General features: G+C 36.2%; 1 protein-coding gene across 2 annotated transcripts in view; it reads right to left on the bottom strand.

Moving 5' to 3' along the window:
• Positions 1-820: 820 nt before the first annotated feature.
• The window catches only part of GALNT5 (polypeptide N-acetylgalactosaminyltransferase 5), a 60,689-nt gene continuing 45,464 nt past the window's right edge, over positions 821-16,045 (bottom strand). Inside the window, exons 9-11 of one of the 2 annotated variants that reach the window (XM_023217513.3) lie at positions 13,534-13,614; positions 10,630-10,791; positions 821-8,145 (exon numbers count right to left, since the gene is read on the bottom strand). In XM_023217513.3, the coding sequence (XP_023073281.1) occupies positions 8,005-8,145; positions 10,630-10,791; positions 13,534-13,614 (384 nt within the window). In that variant the 3' untranslated portion in view covers positions 821-8,004. The remainder of the gene's footprint in view (positions 8,146-10,629; positions 10,792-13,533; positions 13,615-16,045) is intronic. The other variant, XM_023217512.3, reaches the window with a different exon arrangement.

The following is a 16,045-nucleotide window of genomic DNA, read 5'->3' as shown; positions in this document are numbered from 1 at the left end:
GACTCTAATATATGCTAACACTGGTCCTCTTAGCTCTGTGCTCTCACCAGACAATGAATGAACTATGAAAGATTTAGTCAACAGAAACTATTTTAGGGTGTGTTTAGTTGGTAAATGCTTCATGTTCATGGATGATGCAATGTTTTTGCCAAAAAAAAAACACTGAAACTACTCTTTGGCTTAGTGTCCATGGCCCTATACCGCCATCTTACATGAAAGCCACAGAGTTAAGCGACCTTAGGTAATATAATGGTGATGGTTGGCCATTTGAGTCTTTGTAACCTAGGAAACACAAAGGTCTGATTCAGATTGTGTGGGGGATTTTTAACATATTTGAAACTCAGGGGGAACATGATTAATAACACAAACTGTTAGCTACACATGAAGGTTTACTTGAGCTTTTGTGATTCAAACTTCAGGGGTGGTAAGGACTCTAAAACCAGGGAAGAGGGAGAATTAATTTATTCTGCAAATGCTGGTATTTCTTACGTGACTTTTTGTTTGCCTTTGTTGCTAGATGAACAGAAACTAATAATAGTTCTATTTCTCTGCCAATATAAAATCTACCTTTCATATAATGCTACATTGAAGGCACAGAATTTGCTAGCATCTCTCTCTCTCCCTACCTACCTATCTATCTACAATTTAAACGAAGAACTGCTGTGTATGACTTACTCTCAATAAAAGTTTGTCTCTTTATTTCTGGTTTCTAGACGTTATTTTCTTTAGCTGCCTTTTAAACTTTAGAAAGAATCCTTGTATATCAGCAGCTACTAAGATAATTAACGAATTCCTCTTCAGAAATCAAGAGAACACTTTATTTTAATTCATTTGCATTATTTATTTCAAAAGGGTCTTAAAATGATTGTATATAAAATTATAAAAAGGATTTCTGGTAGGTAGATATGTAATATACATGAAAAATTTTTATAATTTTTTAAGGAACTGAGATACTGTTTAAGATGCATCTTAACATGAACAACTTGAAAAAAATCTCTGTAGTCATCAAAGTAATACATTTAAACTATGCTGACATTTTCATAGTAATTGTTTCTGCATATTTACATGGGATAGTACTTTTGGCACATTTTCAAATGGAGAACGGACATTTAAGTTTTTCAATGTGATAGGGAAAACATTTATAATAAGTAATAATAGAAAATTATGGAGAAGGATAAAGCACCAGAGTCTAATAAAGAAGAAATATGTTTGACAGTATGAGAAAGGCAACCACTTCTCTTAATCACTTGAACTTTCATCACTCTAAAGACCAATAGGATTGTAAAATGTAATGTTAAAAACTATATTTGCCAACATTAAAATATCAGACAGAAACATAACACAATGAATATGGGTTTCTGATAACCCGTACAATATTCTACTTAACTTCAAAACACAGTATTGTTTAAAGACAATGAAAATGTGTACATAGTTCACGAAGAACATGAGATAACTTAGCCAGGCAATCAATACAAACACAATGATTTGGGTAGCAGTAAACAGTTGAAGTCACTCAGAACACGGCAAACTGCAAAAGCAAATGATGATCTCTAGTAGCTAACTGCCAGCACAGGAGAATTTTGGAAATGAATTTAGAAAATAATTTGGATGTTTACCTAGAATTTAAAGTTACATACTTGAGTCCTTCTTTATAATAACTTCAGTTGGTCAGATGCAGAAAAAAATGTACTTAAAGATGTTTAATTCCAACATCCTTTATACTCCATAGTTTTAGTTTTATTCTCCCCTTAGCAAACGTTTTCAGGCAATCCTTAACACAATTCACTTATTTAATCTTTGGCTTCTCTTGTTTTTAAGCTAATATGTATAAAACTAGCAAATTTGGGGTAGTTGTTTGAAGCAGAAGATGTGTATAATCTTCAACTAAATAACAAGCACCCTGATAACTGAGAATTTGGTTATTCCTTCAAGTTTGGAAAACGGTATCCAGAGTGAAAGTTCACTTGAGATACTTTTGTACAGAAGGTCAGATGCAGACAAAGCTATACACCTGAAAGAGTTAAAAATATCCAAAAACATTTAATTTTCTTTACGTTGTGAGTAGAAACTCTTGATATTTCTTTCTTCCAGATCAAAGCATCAACAAATAGTTAGATACACACACACACATATATATATATATATACACACACACACACACATCTACACACATACAGTATATTTACAAAAATTGCTGTTTTTGAATGGTCACTTAAAAATCTACTCATGCTATCAAAAATTTTAATTTAACATCTAATATAAAGGCTTTATTATATAGATACTTATGACCAATATCCTTAAACTGGTAAATATCTGTCAATCAATAATAAAACAGAAAGTTCTTGTTTTCAAAGAAATTATTTATTATTTATTTGATGGCAACTCATTATTAGAAACTCAGCATAATAGATGTTGCTGTATTTGCTGGAAAATGAGAATTTTTCCTTGTGTTTTGTGTTTTTACAAAGCAAAGATTCACATAAACTTGCAAAGGGACCCTAATTGAAATGATAACTATTGTTCCATTAGGTTGAAAACAGAGGCATTAATTCTGTTTAGTGTGATGTTATATTTTTTCTTTCTTTGAGGTACAGACACCACCAACACCTGGAATACCATCCATTAAGCCTTATTAGGGATATATAATACTTCATATGGCTTATTCAAAACTGTCAAAAAATAAATATTTTGTACAATATCTCTGGCTAATATTATTTTTTCTAATTGTAAGGCATATTGTCTTGTAGCAACTATTGAGTAACCCGTGCAAAAGTTGTTGCAAAAGCACAGTAGTGACAATCTACACAATGAGTAGAAATAAAAAGCCATGGTTTGTGTTTTAAAGGACTCCAACTTTTTAACTTTTTATTTCTATTCAAGATGAGCAATCTGCTAGCTTTGTTTAAAGGTTGGAGGAATCAAGAGTTGGTAATATTAATACAGGAGCCATTAAAAATTTATTTTAGGCCATTAGAAAGGGTAAAATAGTTCTCGGTGAATTTTTCCTTTAATAAAAAGGAGCCCTCAAACCATTTGTTTTCTAACAAAAAGCAGCCTGAAAAGTCAAGTTGCAAGCATAGATATGCAAGCTAGAGGCTCGCATATGTAAAGCTAGCAGCTGTACCTGGAAGCCAGGCACATTCAGTATGGCGATTCCCGCTCCCTTTTCCTTGTCACCAGGTGTGTGGGTGTCATGGTGCCAGTCAAGTAAAGCCACGTGTGCAAGGTCATCGTGACAGCCAGGTAGAAGCTGCGTTTGCATAATAAAAGATTAGGGTGGGAGGGCCAGTCTTTTCACTGGCTATGTAAATAGTACACCTGGTTAAACCAATCCCCTGGGCTCTATGTAAATCAATCACCACCTCCTCAAGCCTCTGTATAAAATCCATCAAATATTGCCCCAAACCTGGAAATCCCTCTCTTGAGCAACTCGCTTTCTCAACATGTGTAAGCTTTCTAGCTCTCTTCTTTATCTATTAAACTTTCCACTCCTAGACCCACTCCTCATGTGTGTCTGTGTCCTGAATTCTTTCTTGGCATGAGACAATGAACCATGGGTATTTCCCCAGACAATGGAGCTGTATCAATATTATTCACGGAGGAAGAACCTTCCACATGTCCAGTTCTTTCTCTCATATTTGGTCCAGGAGATGAAAAAGAATAGCTTCTGCACAAAGTCAAAGAGACAGATCACAGCAAAACATGTGGGGGTAGCCATGGTTATACCTACCCATCAATTGGTTACCACAGAGAGACCTCGTTTCTTTTTTCTGTTTATACAACATCCAAAAGAGACCAAAGAAATTTAATTCAATCTCATTTCAATACTGTGGCATCAGTAATCTGAGACCAAGAAACTTTTAAATGCACCCACCTGAGATGACAGCCTTATATAAAGAAGAAAATTAATTATATAGCAGCATGGTATAGTGAGAGAAATGTTTTTTAGAGCCAGATAAAATGGAAACTGGGCTTTATCTCTTACTTGTGGGATGACCTTGGGCAATTTACCAAATTCTTCATCTGTATATGGGAGTTATCCTTCTTCTTCGTATAACAGGGAGAAGGAGACTCACTTTGTGAGTTGTACCCATCAGTGAGATCGGACACATATAGTTCCTACACAAATAGTGCCTACACATACTCAAAGATAATTAGTTCCTTTCTTTTTCCCCATCACCCATTGTCATTTTTTCATTTTTAATCCAAGATTTTGGGGCTTTCTTCTGAGGTAAAAATTCTTCTTTTTCTTTTTCTTTTTTTAGATGGAGTCTTGCTCTGTTTTCTAGGCTGTAGTGCAGTGGCGCGATCTCGGCTCACTGCAACCTCCACCTCCCGGGTTCAAGCAATTCTCCTGCCTCAGCCTCCCAAGTAGCTGGGATTACAGGCGTCCACCACCATGCCCAGCTAATTTTTGTATTTTTAGTAGAGATGGGGTTTCACCATGTTACCCAGGCTGGTCTTGAACTCCTGACCTCATGATCCACCCACCTTGGCCTCCTAAAGTGCTGGGATTACAGGTGTGAGCCACTGTGCCAGGTTGGTAAAATTTCTTTCTTGTATTCTGAATACAGGAATTCAATCAGAGATGTTAAAACAAAGAAAGATGGTACTCTCTGGTATGTTTAAACCTCATTCTATTGCATGAGTGCCCACTAAAAATAATTACAAGCCATTCATGAAATCAAGGTTTGTTGGGAATATTGGACTCCTATACACTGTAAATGGTATCTTTGCCCCTCTTCAGTCCCAAACTAACACTAGAAGCAAGGTGTTTTAATATCTAAGAGAATGTTTCCAAATTAGTGTGGTGAAGCTAATAATACATTGTGATCAGGGCACATGGTGGTTTGCTGTGAGTGACAGCTGAGGGGATGTCAGCAAGCAGTATTAAGCAAATTTGATGCTGGTGATAAAACACGGTTGTACCAACAACAGCTGTGTCAGTTTACAAGAGAGTAGGGCAGAAGCGCTGGGTAACTGTTGAAAAAGAGAAAGAAATTGTGCAAACTGAAGTCTCAGAAACACTTAGATGGCTTGGTAAGTTGGTTAGTCCTGTCAAATACTATCAAGACCACCCTTGTATTCAAGGTAACAAGATGCATAGACTTTTTTTTTTTTTTTTTTTAAAGAAAAGGCAATGACCTAAACTAATTCAGGGAAAAATCTGTAGCTCCTATAACACAGTCTCCTATTGAAGAATTCAGTACTGATTAGTACCTGTCTCATCCAAAGTTTTATCATTAGAAGTACCAGAAGATCGAGTAGCATTTATACCTTTATTCCAGTCTCCTGAAAAAAATTTAGAAGGTTCTGCTTGAGAAAATGTTGGTAGTGGATTTCATAATAAATCAATACACTCAAGTTTAGGCCCATATGGATTCCTAACTAGTGATCAGTTCCTTGCTTCTTAGAGTAACTGAGCGAATATATGACAAAAGCAATGTATAAAAGTCTATCCAATAACAAATTTGTGATGTTTGAAAACAATCCTTTGTTATATTGACAATATAGATTTAAATATAGCTTTATATAATAAGTTGGTCAAGGTAAAGTCAGAAAGGATGTGAACTGAGAGGACTGCAGAAGGTTCTGTTAAGGAAAAAAATCCAACTTCCTTTAGCTGATATACCCAAAGATGAGTGTATTCAAAACACAATTCATTTTTTTTTTCAGAACAGAGTTGACTTCTTTGTGGAAAGTATTTTTGGATAAAAAGAGAGCCTATATACCCGGGGGAAAAAACCTCTCAACATTTTTTAGTTACATGAAGAATTACATGAGGCACCTAGCATATTCAGTTTGTCACTAACTCAATTAGTCTTTTGGCAACTGACTTGTGTCCCCCCACCCCCCCTTACCCCATATGGCTCTGTTTTGAAAAGAATTACAGTCATGCATCATTTAATGACACAAATACATTCTGAGAAATGTGTCATTAGGCAATTTCATCATTATGTGAACATCAGAGTGTACTTACACAAACCTAGATGGTGTAGGTAGCCAACTACACCCTTAAGTTATATGGAATCTCTGTTGCTTCTAGGCTACAAACTTGTACATGTTACTGTATTGAATACTGTAGGCTATTTTAACACCATGGTGAGTATTTGTGTATCTAAACATATCTAAACATAGAAAAGGTAGAGTAAAGATACCATACTATTAATATAATCTTTTGGGACCAATGTCAAATACGTAGTTCATTGTTGACTAAAACATCATTATGTGTCATATAACTGTATCTCATTTTCTAGTCATTCTCTTACTCATCTGCAATTTTCAATTATTTGAAGAAAACATCTTAAATATGTTACAAATGTGCAGAAATGGTTCTTTTTCCCATTCTTGTAGTTTTGCTTTTACGTTAACTCACTGGAAGTTAAAATTAAATGTTAAACTAGAAGTCAGAACGAAATATATCTAGTTTCACCATCATCTCAACCGAACAAAGGTTTAACTTTAAAAAAAAAAAAAAAAAACATAATAACAAGAATATAGTATGGTTGTCCTCCAGGGACCCAATCCCAGCAAAGAAATTTGTGTACCTCTTTCTAAGGAATTCTGTGAAGCAGATTTGTTCAGGCCAGTGACCTGAGGCAGCAGAATGAGCCCTGTGTCTGGAAACCTGAAATCTAATCTTGGTTCTTTGACTGACTTGCCTGGGTTTTAAGATTTTAAGGTAATTTGTCCTCTCAGCATCAGTTTTCTTAATGAAATAAATGCAAAGGCTATCCTGATTTCTAAGGCCTCTTCTGGCATGCCAAAGTATTGGTATACTTAAGATTGAGGCTTTATTTGGATGAAATCAGTATTTAATTTTCCCAAATTTTCAGTGTTTTCACTGGGTTCACACTGAGGGCTTTACTCTTTTTTCCTTCATAGAGATACCAGATCCCCTTCCTTCTTTGGTTAAGTCCAGGGGAATTTTTTCTTAACTCTCTTCCTAAGACTTGTTTACCTCATTCCTTTCCCGTTTCATGATGTTTCCTTCACTTTACTTTCCCTCTGAAATATTTTAGAGCCCATTTTTAGCATATTTCATTCCTGTGACTGCTACTATATCTAAAGTCGTATTTTATTATTTTATATAAAAGAAACTTTCAGCAGCTCTATTTCTGCTTTACTCATTTCAACTCCTCTTACTTGGCCCTGCACTAGAGTTCATTCAATGCTTAAATGCATTTTTGTTTACTACAGTGTGTTATAATCCAGCCTTTTTTCATTGCCTTTAAAAAAAATCCACATGAATCTAGGAAGTTATTGGTATCACAAATCTTTAACATTGTAGTTTTAAAAGCACAAAATGAGCTGAAACAGTGTTCATACCTAGAATTAAACAAGCATTTGAAGCCCTCTTCTTCCTCACTTAAATTTTTTTCCACTGATTCAGATTGGGAAAAACCATTATGTAATTTAGATCAAAATGCTGCCATCAAGCAGGGTTACCGGCAGTAGATCAATACCATTTCAAACTGTTAGGTAAGTATGCATGTAGTCTGGAGGGAGTTCACAAATGTGATAGCTGTGGGCATCTGAGGTCTTCTAGCCATAAGAACTCAAGAAATTTTTGTTTGATGAAAAAATCCCCAAATAAAGGATTAAGTTAAGTTCTCATTGATCATTCCTACTTGTGGGCCAGAAGAGCTGATTATTATCAAACACAGTCATTGGGAATACCCTCATGCTTTCTCAAGTCCTTCTGTCTTCATTTCCAGTTACCTGTTGGCTTCATGGGGAAATTGGCAGTATGAGTTCTAGCACAGGGTGGAAAGCAGGCAATTCAAAAGTCCACCCAGTTCTGAAGAAGGACTTCAGTCCAATGTTGGACTGTTTTCCTGAGTTATCTTTTGGTATTCCAAATATTGTGATTTATAAAAAATCTTCCATTCAAATTCTATTAAAATTGAAAATTTAAACCACCTCTGAGAAATATAGTTACCAAGTTCAGTGTTATTTTCACAGTATTTAATGCATTTACTATATAAAAACATCAGGTCCATTTCAGGCTTCATAATATTTTTCAAATTTCCACTTTTGATATGGCTTCACTGGGTCACAGACAGCTACTTTCAGGATCTTTTGAGAAAAATTTCCTTCCAAGCATAATAATTGCTGATTGTTTTCAAAAACAATGTGATTCACCTGGAGAGAAAGAGGATCTGGGAATGAGGTTGAATTTGATAACTGCGATATAAAGAAATGAAAACCAATTTAAAAAAACTGACAGGCAGTTATATTTTTGATTTTTAAGAACTCTTCTGAACTAAATTATTAACATAAACACAGACTTTGAAAAGTATTAAATTTGTCTCTGTCTCAGACTAAGTAATCATCCTCCTCCAAGCTATAAGACTTTTAAGTCCTCAGGAGGCAACAGAAAAATTTTTTGATGATATGGCTGAGAACTATATACTCTTTAAAGAGAAAACATTACAGATGACATTTATTGGATTTCATAGATGATAACTACTTCATTGACGGTAAAGAAAAAATACATACCGCAACAAAAAGTTAATTCATTTTTAAAGTAGGTGTCTCTGTGAATTTGGATTACAAAATTCTGGAAGTGATGTATTTTATTTATGAGCTCTTTACCATAATCTCTGACAATTCATAATAACTGATATCCAAAATCCAGATTAGGAAAAGTCAACAGCATTAAAGAAAGTTCTATTATTGCTTAATATTTAGTGAATATCCTAGAAATGGTAGATAAATTACATAGAACTTACTAATGGCTTATATATCTTTTCATCTATAAATTCTCTCAATTACTTATGACTATGACAAAGACGACCTTAATTACACATGTTGTTTTTAAACTTTAATAAGTTATCAAAAAGGGGTGACGTTCATAATAATTTATTTTAAAGATTGTTCCTACAAAAGTATCATCACCCTTGCAGGATTTTGGAAATATGATGCTTGAATATTGTCAAGGATTTGTAAAGAAGTCTCATTTTATACTTCTCTTGTTGTTTAAGACTTACATGTACTGGGGGACCTAGGAGGTATAGCATGAAAACTACTGAAAAACTGAAAAAAGAAGAAAGCTGATCACCAAGCTACTAATCTCCAGGACATTCAGTAACATCAAAAGGGAAACCCAAGACAGAAGGCAGCTGTGTCAAATGTCACAAAGCCATAGGTACAAACAAGGTAGGGAAAAGGTTTTCTAATTTTTGCTATCTTAACTAAATTACCTTCTTTACCAAATCAGCTTACCGCTTAAGAGAAATTGCTATGCTTTAACTCTTTCCCAAGATTCAATTCTGGAGATGAAGAATGTGTTTTAGTTCTCGTTCTTATTCATATTCTCTTTCTCTCTTATTCACTTTCTCTCTTTCTCTCCTTATCCCACTCCCCTTTCTCCTTCCCTCCCTCCTGACTTTGGCACAGGCAGAAGAGAAGATGTAAGTTATTCACTACACTGCATGTATATGGATTTCCTAACACTATGCAAAAATAAAATCAGCAGCATATATGCTAATAATTCCCAATCTTTCTGAATAACTCAATAATAACCATTATTACTAAAGAGAAAAAAACTGTCCAGAGAATTGAAATACAACAGAGAGGATCTAATGGGAGAAAGGCTGGAGAACACATTACTCAGGCCCCAGTTTTGGCTCCGAGCAGGAAGAAAAATGTTGAGAAGAGAATAGTCATTGGCTGTGTTGTTATAAGGAACAGAGGCACCTCAAGGAAGAAAAGGTGCTTACTTTAGGGATAGCCCTGGGCAAACTGAGAGTCTCCAAATACCCAAATATTTACTGTAGACAGTAGATTTGGTGGCTACCTGCTAGAGAGATGGTAGAAAATTTAAGAAGGCAGTTCTGAGACTATTCTCGCCAAACTTAAGCTCCTACACCAAGGCTTATGACTCCATATTCTGTTAAAATGTAATTGGGGAAAATGAAGAGGACTTTGAGAATGAATACAGTAGACCAGGAATGTTCTGGTAAATAGAACAACGGAACCTTCAGAAAAGTATCCCTGATCCAGTAACATCTTCCGATTTCTGTGGTATAAATACTCCCAACATGGCCAGTTTCAAGCTACCAATGTGGTATGATTGAATGCAAAGTTGGCAAGGGTGCACACAAGCGGCTCCAGCGAGCTGGTGAAAGCTGGGACCAGCAGACCGTTAGAAGTCCCGGTCTCTGGGTACCGCAGGGGATGAAAAAGTCTTCTTCTACGAAAAGGGGCAGAATGAGGAACCAGATTCATTCTAAAGTGCAGGACTTGTAGGAGACATGCGGCTTCCTATGCTGCCCATATCCTCTCCTTATAAGCATTTCTGATAACGAGTGGGGACCAATTCTAGCCTTTAAGCCTGACTTTTGGTGTTGTCGATTGACTGAAGCAAATGATAGTAATGTAACTACAAGAACTTGGTGACTTCTATTTAAAATAACCCATTTGAAATAAATTTTGAAAAAGAAAAAAAAGGACTTGCCAACTTTCAAAAGATACCCATGTATCTCTATGAGTGAGCTTTTACATAATCCCATTGTCACAAACACACAAAACTTCTGACTGAGGAAGCTGATAATGAAAATTTTATGTCCTATTTGATCAAAAGTCATATTTGTGGTAAAGAAGAGGTACCAATATTTTGCTTACCAGTTCTGGATGAAAGACTGATGTTGATTTATGCAGCCATTTTAGCCCTTTGTTTCTGTTATCACAAGGGTGCAGGCTTACGCCTCCTTTATCTGGGGTGGGGGCTATACACCATTCTCCACATTTAATAAGTCTTAACCAGGTGTAATTAAATTGTTGAAGCTGTGGGGGAAATGAATAAAGGGTCACTTTAGGCAGCAGACACAGGCAGGGGCTTTGTCAAACATTTTTGTTAGCAATAGTTAAGAATACAGGAACTGTGATCTGACATTTTAGATTCAAGTCCTGGTATTATCATTTGTAATTCTGATAGTATGGGCATATTATTTACCCTGTCTAATCTTATTTTTCTAATTTTTAAGTTGGATAGCGATTGTATCTATCTCAGAGGGTTGGGGTAATGACTATCAAGTGTTTAGCACCCAGTAAGCCTTCAATAATGTTAGTTACAATAATAAAAAATTATTTAGTGCAATTAGTTCTGTCTGCATATGGATGTCATTTCAGTGTTCTGAATCCCAAACAAGCCTGGTGCTTAAAGAATTGGAATGTTCAGTCTACCACATGATTAAGGTTCTAAACCACGGGTGGCTACAGGGAGATAACCAGTCACAGCCCTAAATTTCTTGGGTGGATTTTTGATGCTTCCTTGTATAAAACTATCATAAAGGCTTTGTCCAATTGTAGAAAAGGTGAAAGTCTTTCTTTGCTACTAGCATGAGGAATCATCAGGTTGCTACCAGGTTGGCATCCCCCAGTTCATAGAAACTGCTCTTGGACAAGTTGCCAGTGTCTAAAATAAGCGCCAATTCAGGTAAAGAATCTACATTTTTAATCCCTAAATATTTTTCTTCAGTTGTTTACAACCTAGTATTATCTGCCTGGTCAATTTACTCTAATGCTTTCGGTCTGTGGGAAATTTATTGTTTTGTACTAACATAAACATATTTGAAAAAATAGGCTTCTGGTAAAATCTATCTAAATGCCTTTATCTCATGAATCATTTGTATTGTAACTGAAGTTTAACTTTGATTATCAGGTTAGATCAAAGTCATTGTGTTGGAACTTGACATTGGAATGGTGGTCCTTGGACCAACATCCACATCACCTGGGAGCTAGTTAGAAGTGCTGAGTCTCAACCACGTCACGGACCTACTGATTCAGAATCTGCAGTGTAACAAACTCCCTAGGTGATTTGTGTGAACATTAACGTGTAGGAAGCATGGAAGTGTGGCATAATATAAGGAAGTTATGTGCTACTAAGAGAAGCTAGATATTACCTTGGAAAAATATGTCTCAACTGCTTAAAAGGTTAAAAACTAAGGAGACATTTTAGGTAGAAGGTAAAGGGACAGAGTTGGATGATTCAGTCTAAGGGTCTTATTCTTTTTGAGCCTTTTTGGATGAATGTTGTAGTCATTGGCTTGTTATTAAGTCTCATTAATTCTGCTGAAAATGAGTTAACTTCCTCCACATTTCTTTACTTTTTATTACCAAAGCAAACCATGAGAGGCAGAAGCTAAAAATGAGCAACAAGACTAAAAGGGAGCTGGGGCTTTGTGGAAGGTGAAGGCTGAATAATTTATACTTTTGCCTCCCAGCATCCAATTGAGAAAGACTCAATGGTCATCAAAAACAGAACTTGGGTTTTCAGATAAAATACTGGTTATTCTGGCACAAAAAGTCCCTGCAATGATCATTCCCCTCCCCCCAAAAATGCATTATTTAATACTTTTCCTTTTATATAATGTGAAATAACTGTGGTTTTGTTTTTACAATTTATGACTTTATTTTCTCTTTGTTAGTAAGTGAAAGTTATTTCTTTTAATGGGTTTTAAAACTTTTTCACTTCCCTTTGATTCCTTTCTTTCCTAATTAAAAAAGAGTGGCCTTGGCTTCAGGTTTACAATTCATAGCTAAATATAGCAACAGAGATACCTTTTCTTCTAGTAGCAGCTTTGAGTTAAGAGGTAGAGATGGGATGCACCAAAATATATAAACAGTATCTTGAAGTCAAAAGCAAAGATGTAAGACTTGACAAGCCTAGATTACCATTGCAAAATAATCTCTGTACCAAAGAACAATCTGCAATTTTGGGAACTGATTTCTACTCATGAATCCATTTTCCTCCGAGTCCTACTTGCCACTCAAACCAATAACTGTTTCCACAAACACAGAACTGTTAGGGAATGTATGTTAGAGAGGGAAGTGTAATCACTCAGAGCTCACCTCCAGCACTGTGGAAGGAGTCTCTATTCCCTGCTTCCTGACCCTACTCCCTCTACTAACCATTTCGCTCTGAGTTTGTGGAGTTTTCCTATAGGAGTTTCTACCATGGATCATGAATTTGGTTATTTCCATTATTCCCTTAAAATGCAGGAGAATGAGGGGAAAGGGGAATGGAATCAGAGAAGAAGACCGCTTCCTTAGAATGATTATTTAGAAATATGTTCTCTCTTTAGTATCATTATCTATGTTACGCATTTTTTACATTTTTATCTTTATTATTATTACAGCAAACATTTACAGAGCACTAAGCATTAGGTATTGTTCTGCAGGCTTCATATGTATTACCTAACTCCAACCTCACACCAGTTCTAGAAGTAGGCATGCTTATCACTACCATTTACCCAAAGGTTAATGAATCTGCAGAAGTTAACACGCTTTGGCAAGTGATGGTGCCAGGACTGTATTCATTCTGGATCCAGTGAGTTGACTGCAGGACTCACACCTTTATTCCCTCAGTCACTGTCTTTGTGTTTAGTGGTGGATTCTCTAATTACAAAGAAATTCAGAAAATTATTTTTCTACTGGGGAAAGATGAATTTCTCAATTGAGCAATGAATGTGTCATACCCTGCACCTGTCAGCTACCATGAGATAGAAAAGAGTTTAGCATACATACCTCTTTGCTCCCATCGCAATCTTCCAGAATGACTGTAGTGTTTACAATGGAAATGCATTTACCCAAAGCCACATTAATAAGCTAAGAAGCAAAATACGAAACAGGAATTAAAAAACAATTTAAAGTAGAACAAGACATTCAGACACATTTAGAAAATACAGAATATAAAACTATAATAAGGTTAAAAGATAGTTAATAGCTTAGCATTACTTAGTACTATCCAGTTTTATTGGTTGCTGTCTGTGACAGAGACATAATGTAATCTTGTAATAGTACAGCTTCAATCTGTTAATTTTGGCCTGTGATCAGCCATAGAGCCAACACACAGAAGCTTTTAATTAACCCTTGCCTGGAATGCTAAATAACAAATGAGCAAAGGTGGCAAGAAAAGTAGTTATTTTCTGGTCTTAAGTTTATCTAATGCAGATACTAAAAGTCAATGCACATATAAGAGTTATGAGCTATGTTCCCTGACTGACCCCTTCAAGCCTTTTGACTGCTTAAGCACTGAATCACAGATAAATTGAGTCCTTCAAAGAACAGCAGATTCCAGCTGATTCCCTGTCAGAATCTCCTTAATGACTCAAGCAAGCTACAATTCATTATAGGAAAGTCACGAAAGCTAATCTAGAGCCAAGCATAAAGGCACTTTCCGGCAGGCCCCCAGGTTTTTAATGGATTTACAGGGTCAAATATGGAGGTAGCTTTCTTTAAGTCACCAGTTATTGCAGAAAAATGTTGATTTCCTTTCCTCCTTTGACATCCTGGGAAGGGCTAACAAGATGATGGGTTAACAGTGCAACTTAGGGTTTTCAGATTTCTAGAACAGCTGTGCAGAGCCGAATCTATATGACATGTCCCGGGAAAGCCTCCTGAGCTGGGAGGAGCTGAAGTCTTTGTTGCCAGGGACACTATTTGTGCCCTTCCTGTTCTACGATGCCTAACAAAGAGCTCTAACTCAGGGTGCTGCACTGATGGTGGCTGGATGCTCACAGAGTTGCCAGACTTCATAAAAGGGGGCTGAGTACATTGGTCCTCACTTGTACATGCTTAGCTTAGTGGACAAGAAAGTAAAGGACATCTTCAGGGATCAGAATACACAGAAAAAATTAAAGGCTACAGGGAAACATGCAAAGGTTGGCAAGAAAGACTTGCTCCCTCATATGGATGGAAGAAAAACAGAGGCATGGGTAAGCCAAAAAGCTGGAATTCAGGTCTTCCATGTAACAGTGGAAAAACAGACCTTCAGTTGAATGCTGCACTAGGAAAAACAATTTGCCCATTAGCACAGGGAGAAAACAAGGAAACTGGATTCTCCCTGAGAATCTGAAACTTTACACCAGCCTTCATTTGGGTTTGAGATGAATATTTACACCACCTGCCTTGGACAGGAACCATCACAGACTTTCAAGGCATAGAAACAAACGCTAAAAATAGTACCAGGTTGATCATGACTTCTGAGGTGCCTGGCACGGACAGAAACAAAGCAACTATGGAAGGACGGCATCTCTATCAAAAATCCTCAGAGAAAGCTCTATTTGCAATTTAAAATGACAAATATGGGAGGAGACAGCTCGCTGTTAGTAAATGTGGGCATCACAAGGCACAGAAGGATTTAGTGCCCCCCAGTCCCAGCCCTGAACTTCAGAGAGGAAGGTGAATAGAAAGACGTGACGGTAGAATAATCTTGGGGCTTAAAAGAAGGAAAGCATGCTGCAGTTGCTCTCTGTACTTCAGCAGAGATAAATATTATATAAGCTCCTATATTTGTGGATCGTGCAGAAATATTCTATCTTCAAACAAATTTGGAAAATGCAGGTTTCCACAGAGCTGAACAGGTGGTTCTACTCCAGAACTTCTCAAAATCTTCAGGGTGTTTATGTTCAGCTTGCTGCTCAGAATGTTGTATGAATGTTTCTCAAATGTACTTGACCATGGAACTCTGAGACAGCACAAGTAACATTGGTCAGGACAGTGTTTAAGAATCCCCTGGTTAACTGATATTTGTGTTTATTTTGTATAATCCCTCCAAGAACCGAAAAGCACTGGAAGGAAAGATAAAATTTTCTGTCCCTTACATGCCCCTCTATCACTTGACCTGAAGATTTTTTTCCCCTTCTTCTTATAAATTACCAAGGAAACTATTTAATTGCGGTTTTTGCCATTGAAGGAACTTTCACACCAACCTAATACTTTTCTTCTTATAGACATCGTCTCTGAAGTGCTTTGGAATTGTTATTCTTCATTTCATTATTAACCATTTTTAGAATTTTTCCTTTTTATTTAAAAATAATTGCTCCATGTTTTTACTATAAACCATTTTAATCTTTAAAACAATCAGGCAGTGTATAAATGTCAAATTATCCATGTTGTATTATTTCACTTTCCAATTTAGGAAGTAGACATTCCCCACAATTTATGACAGAATTGTTAAACATTAGGCTATTTGCCAGCAGTTTAATCCAGTGTAAAAATACATTATTGCTGAGATTCTTTTATTAGCTTCAAATAT

This window comes from Piliocolobus tephrosceles, chromosome 11 (genome assembly GCF_002776525.5).
Source record: "Piliocolobus tephrosceles isolate RC106 chromosome 11, ASM277652v3, whole genome shotgun sequence".
Classification (NCBI taxonomy): domain Eukaryota; kingdom Metazoa; phylum Chordata; class Mammalia; order Primates; family Cercopithecidae; genus Piliocolobus; species Piliocolobus tephrosceles.
This window is presented reverse-complemented; position numbering and strand designations above follow the sequence as displayed.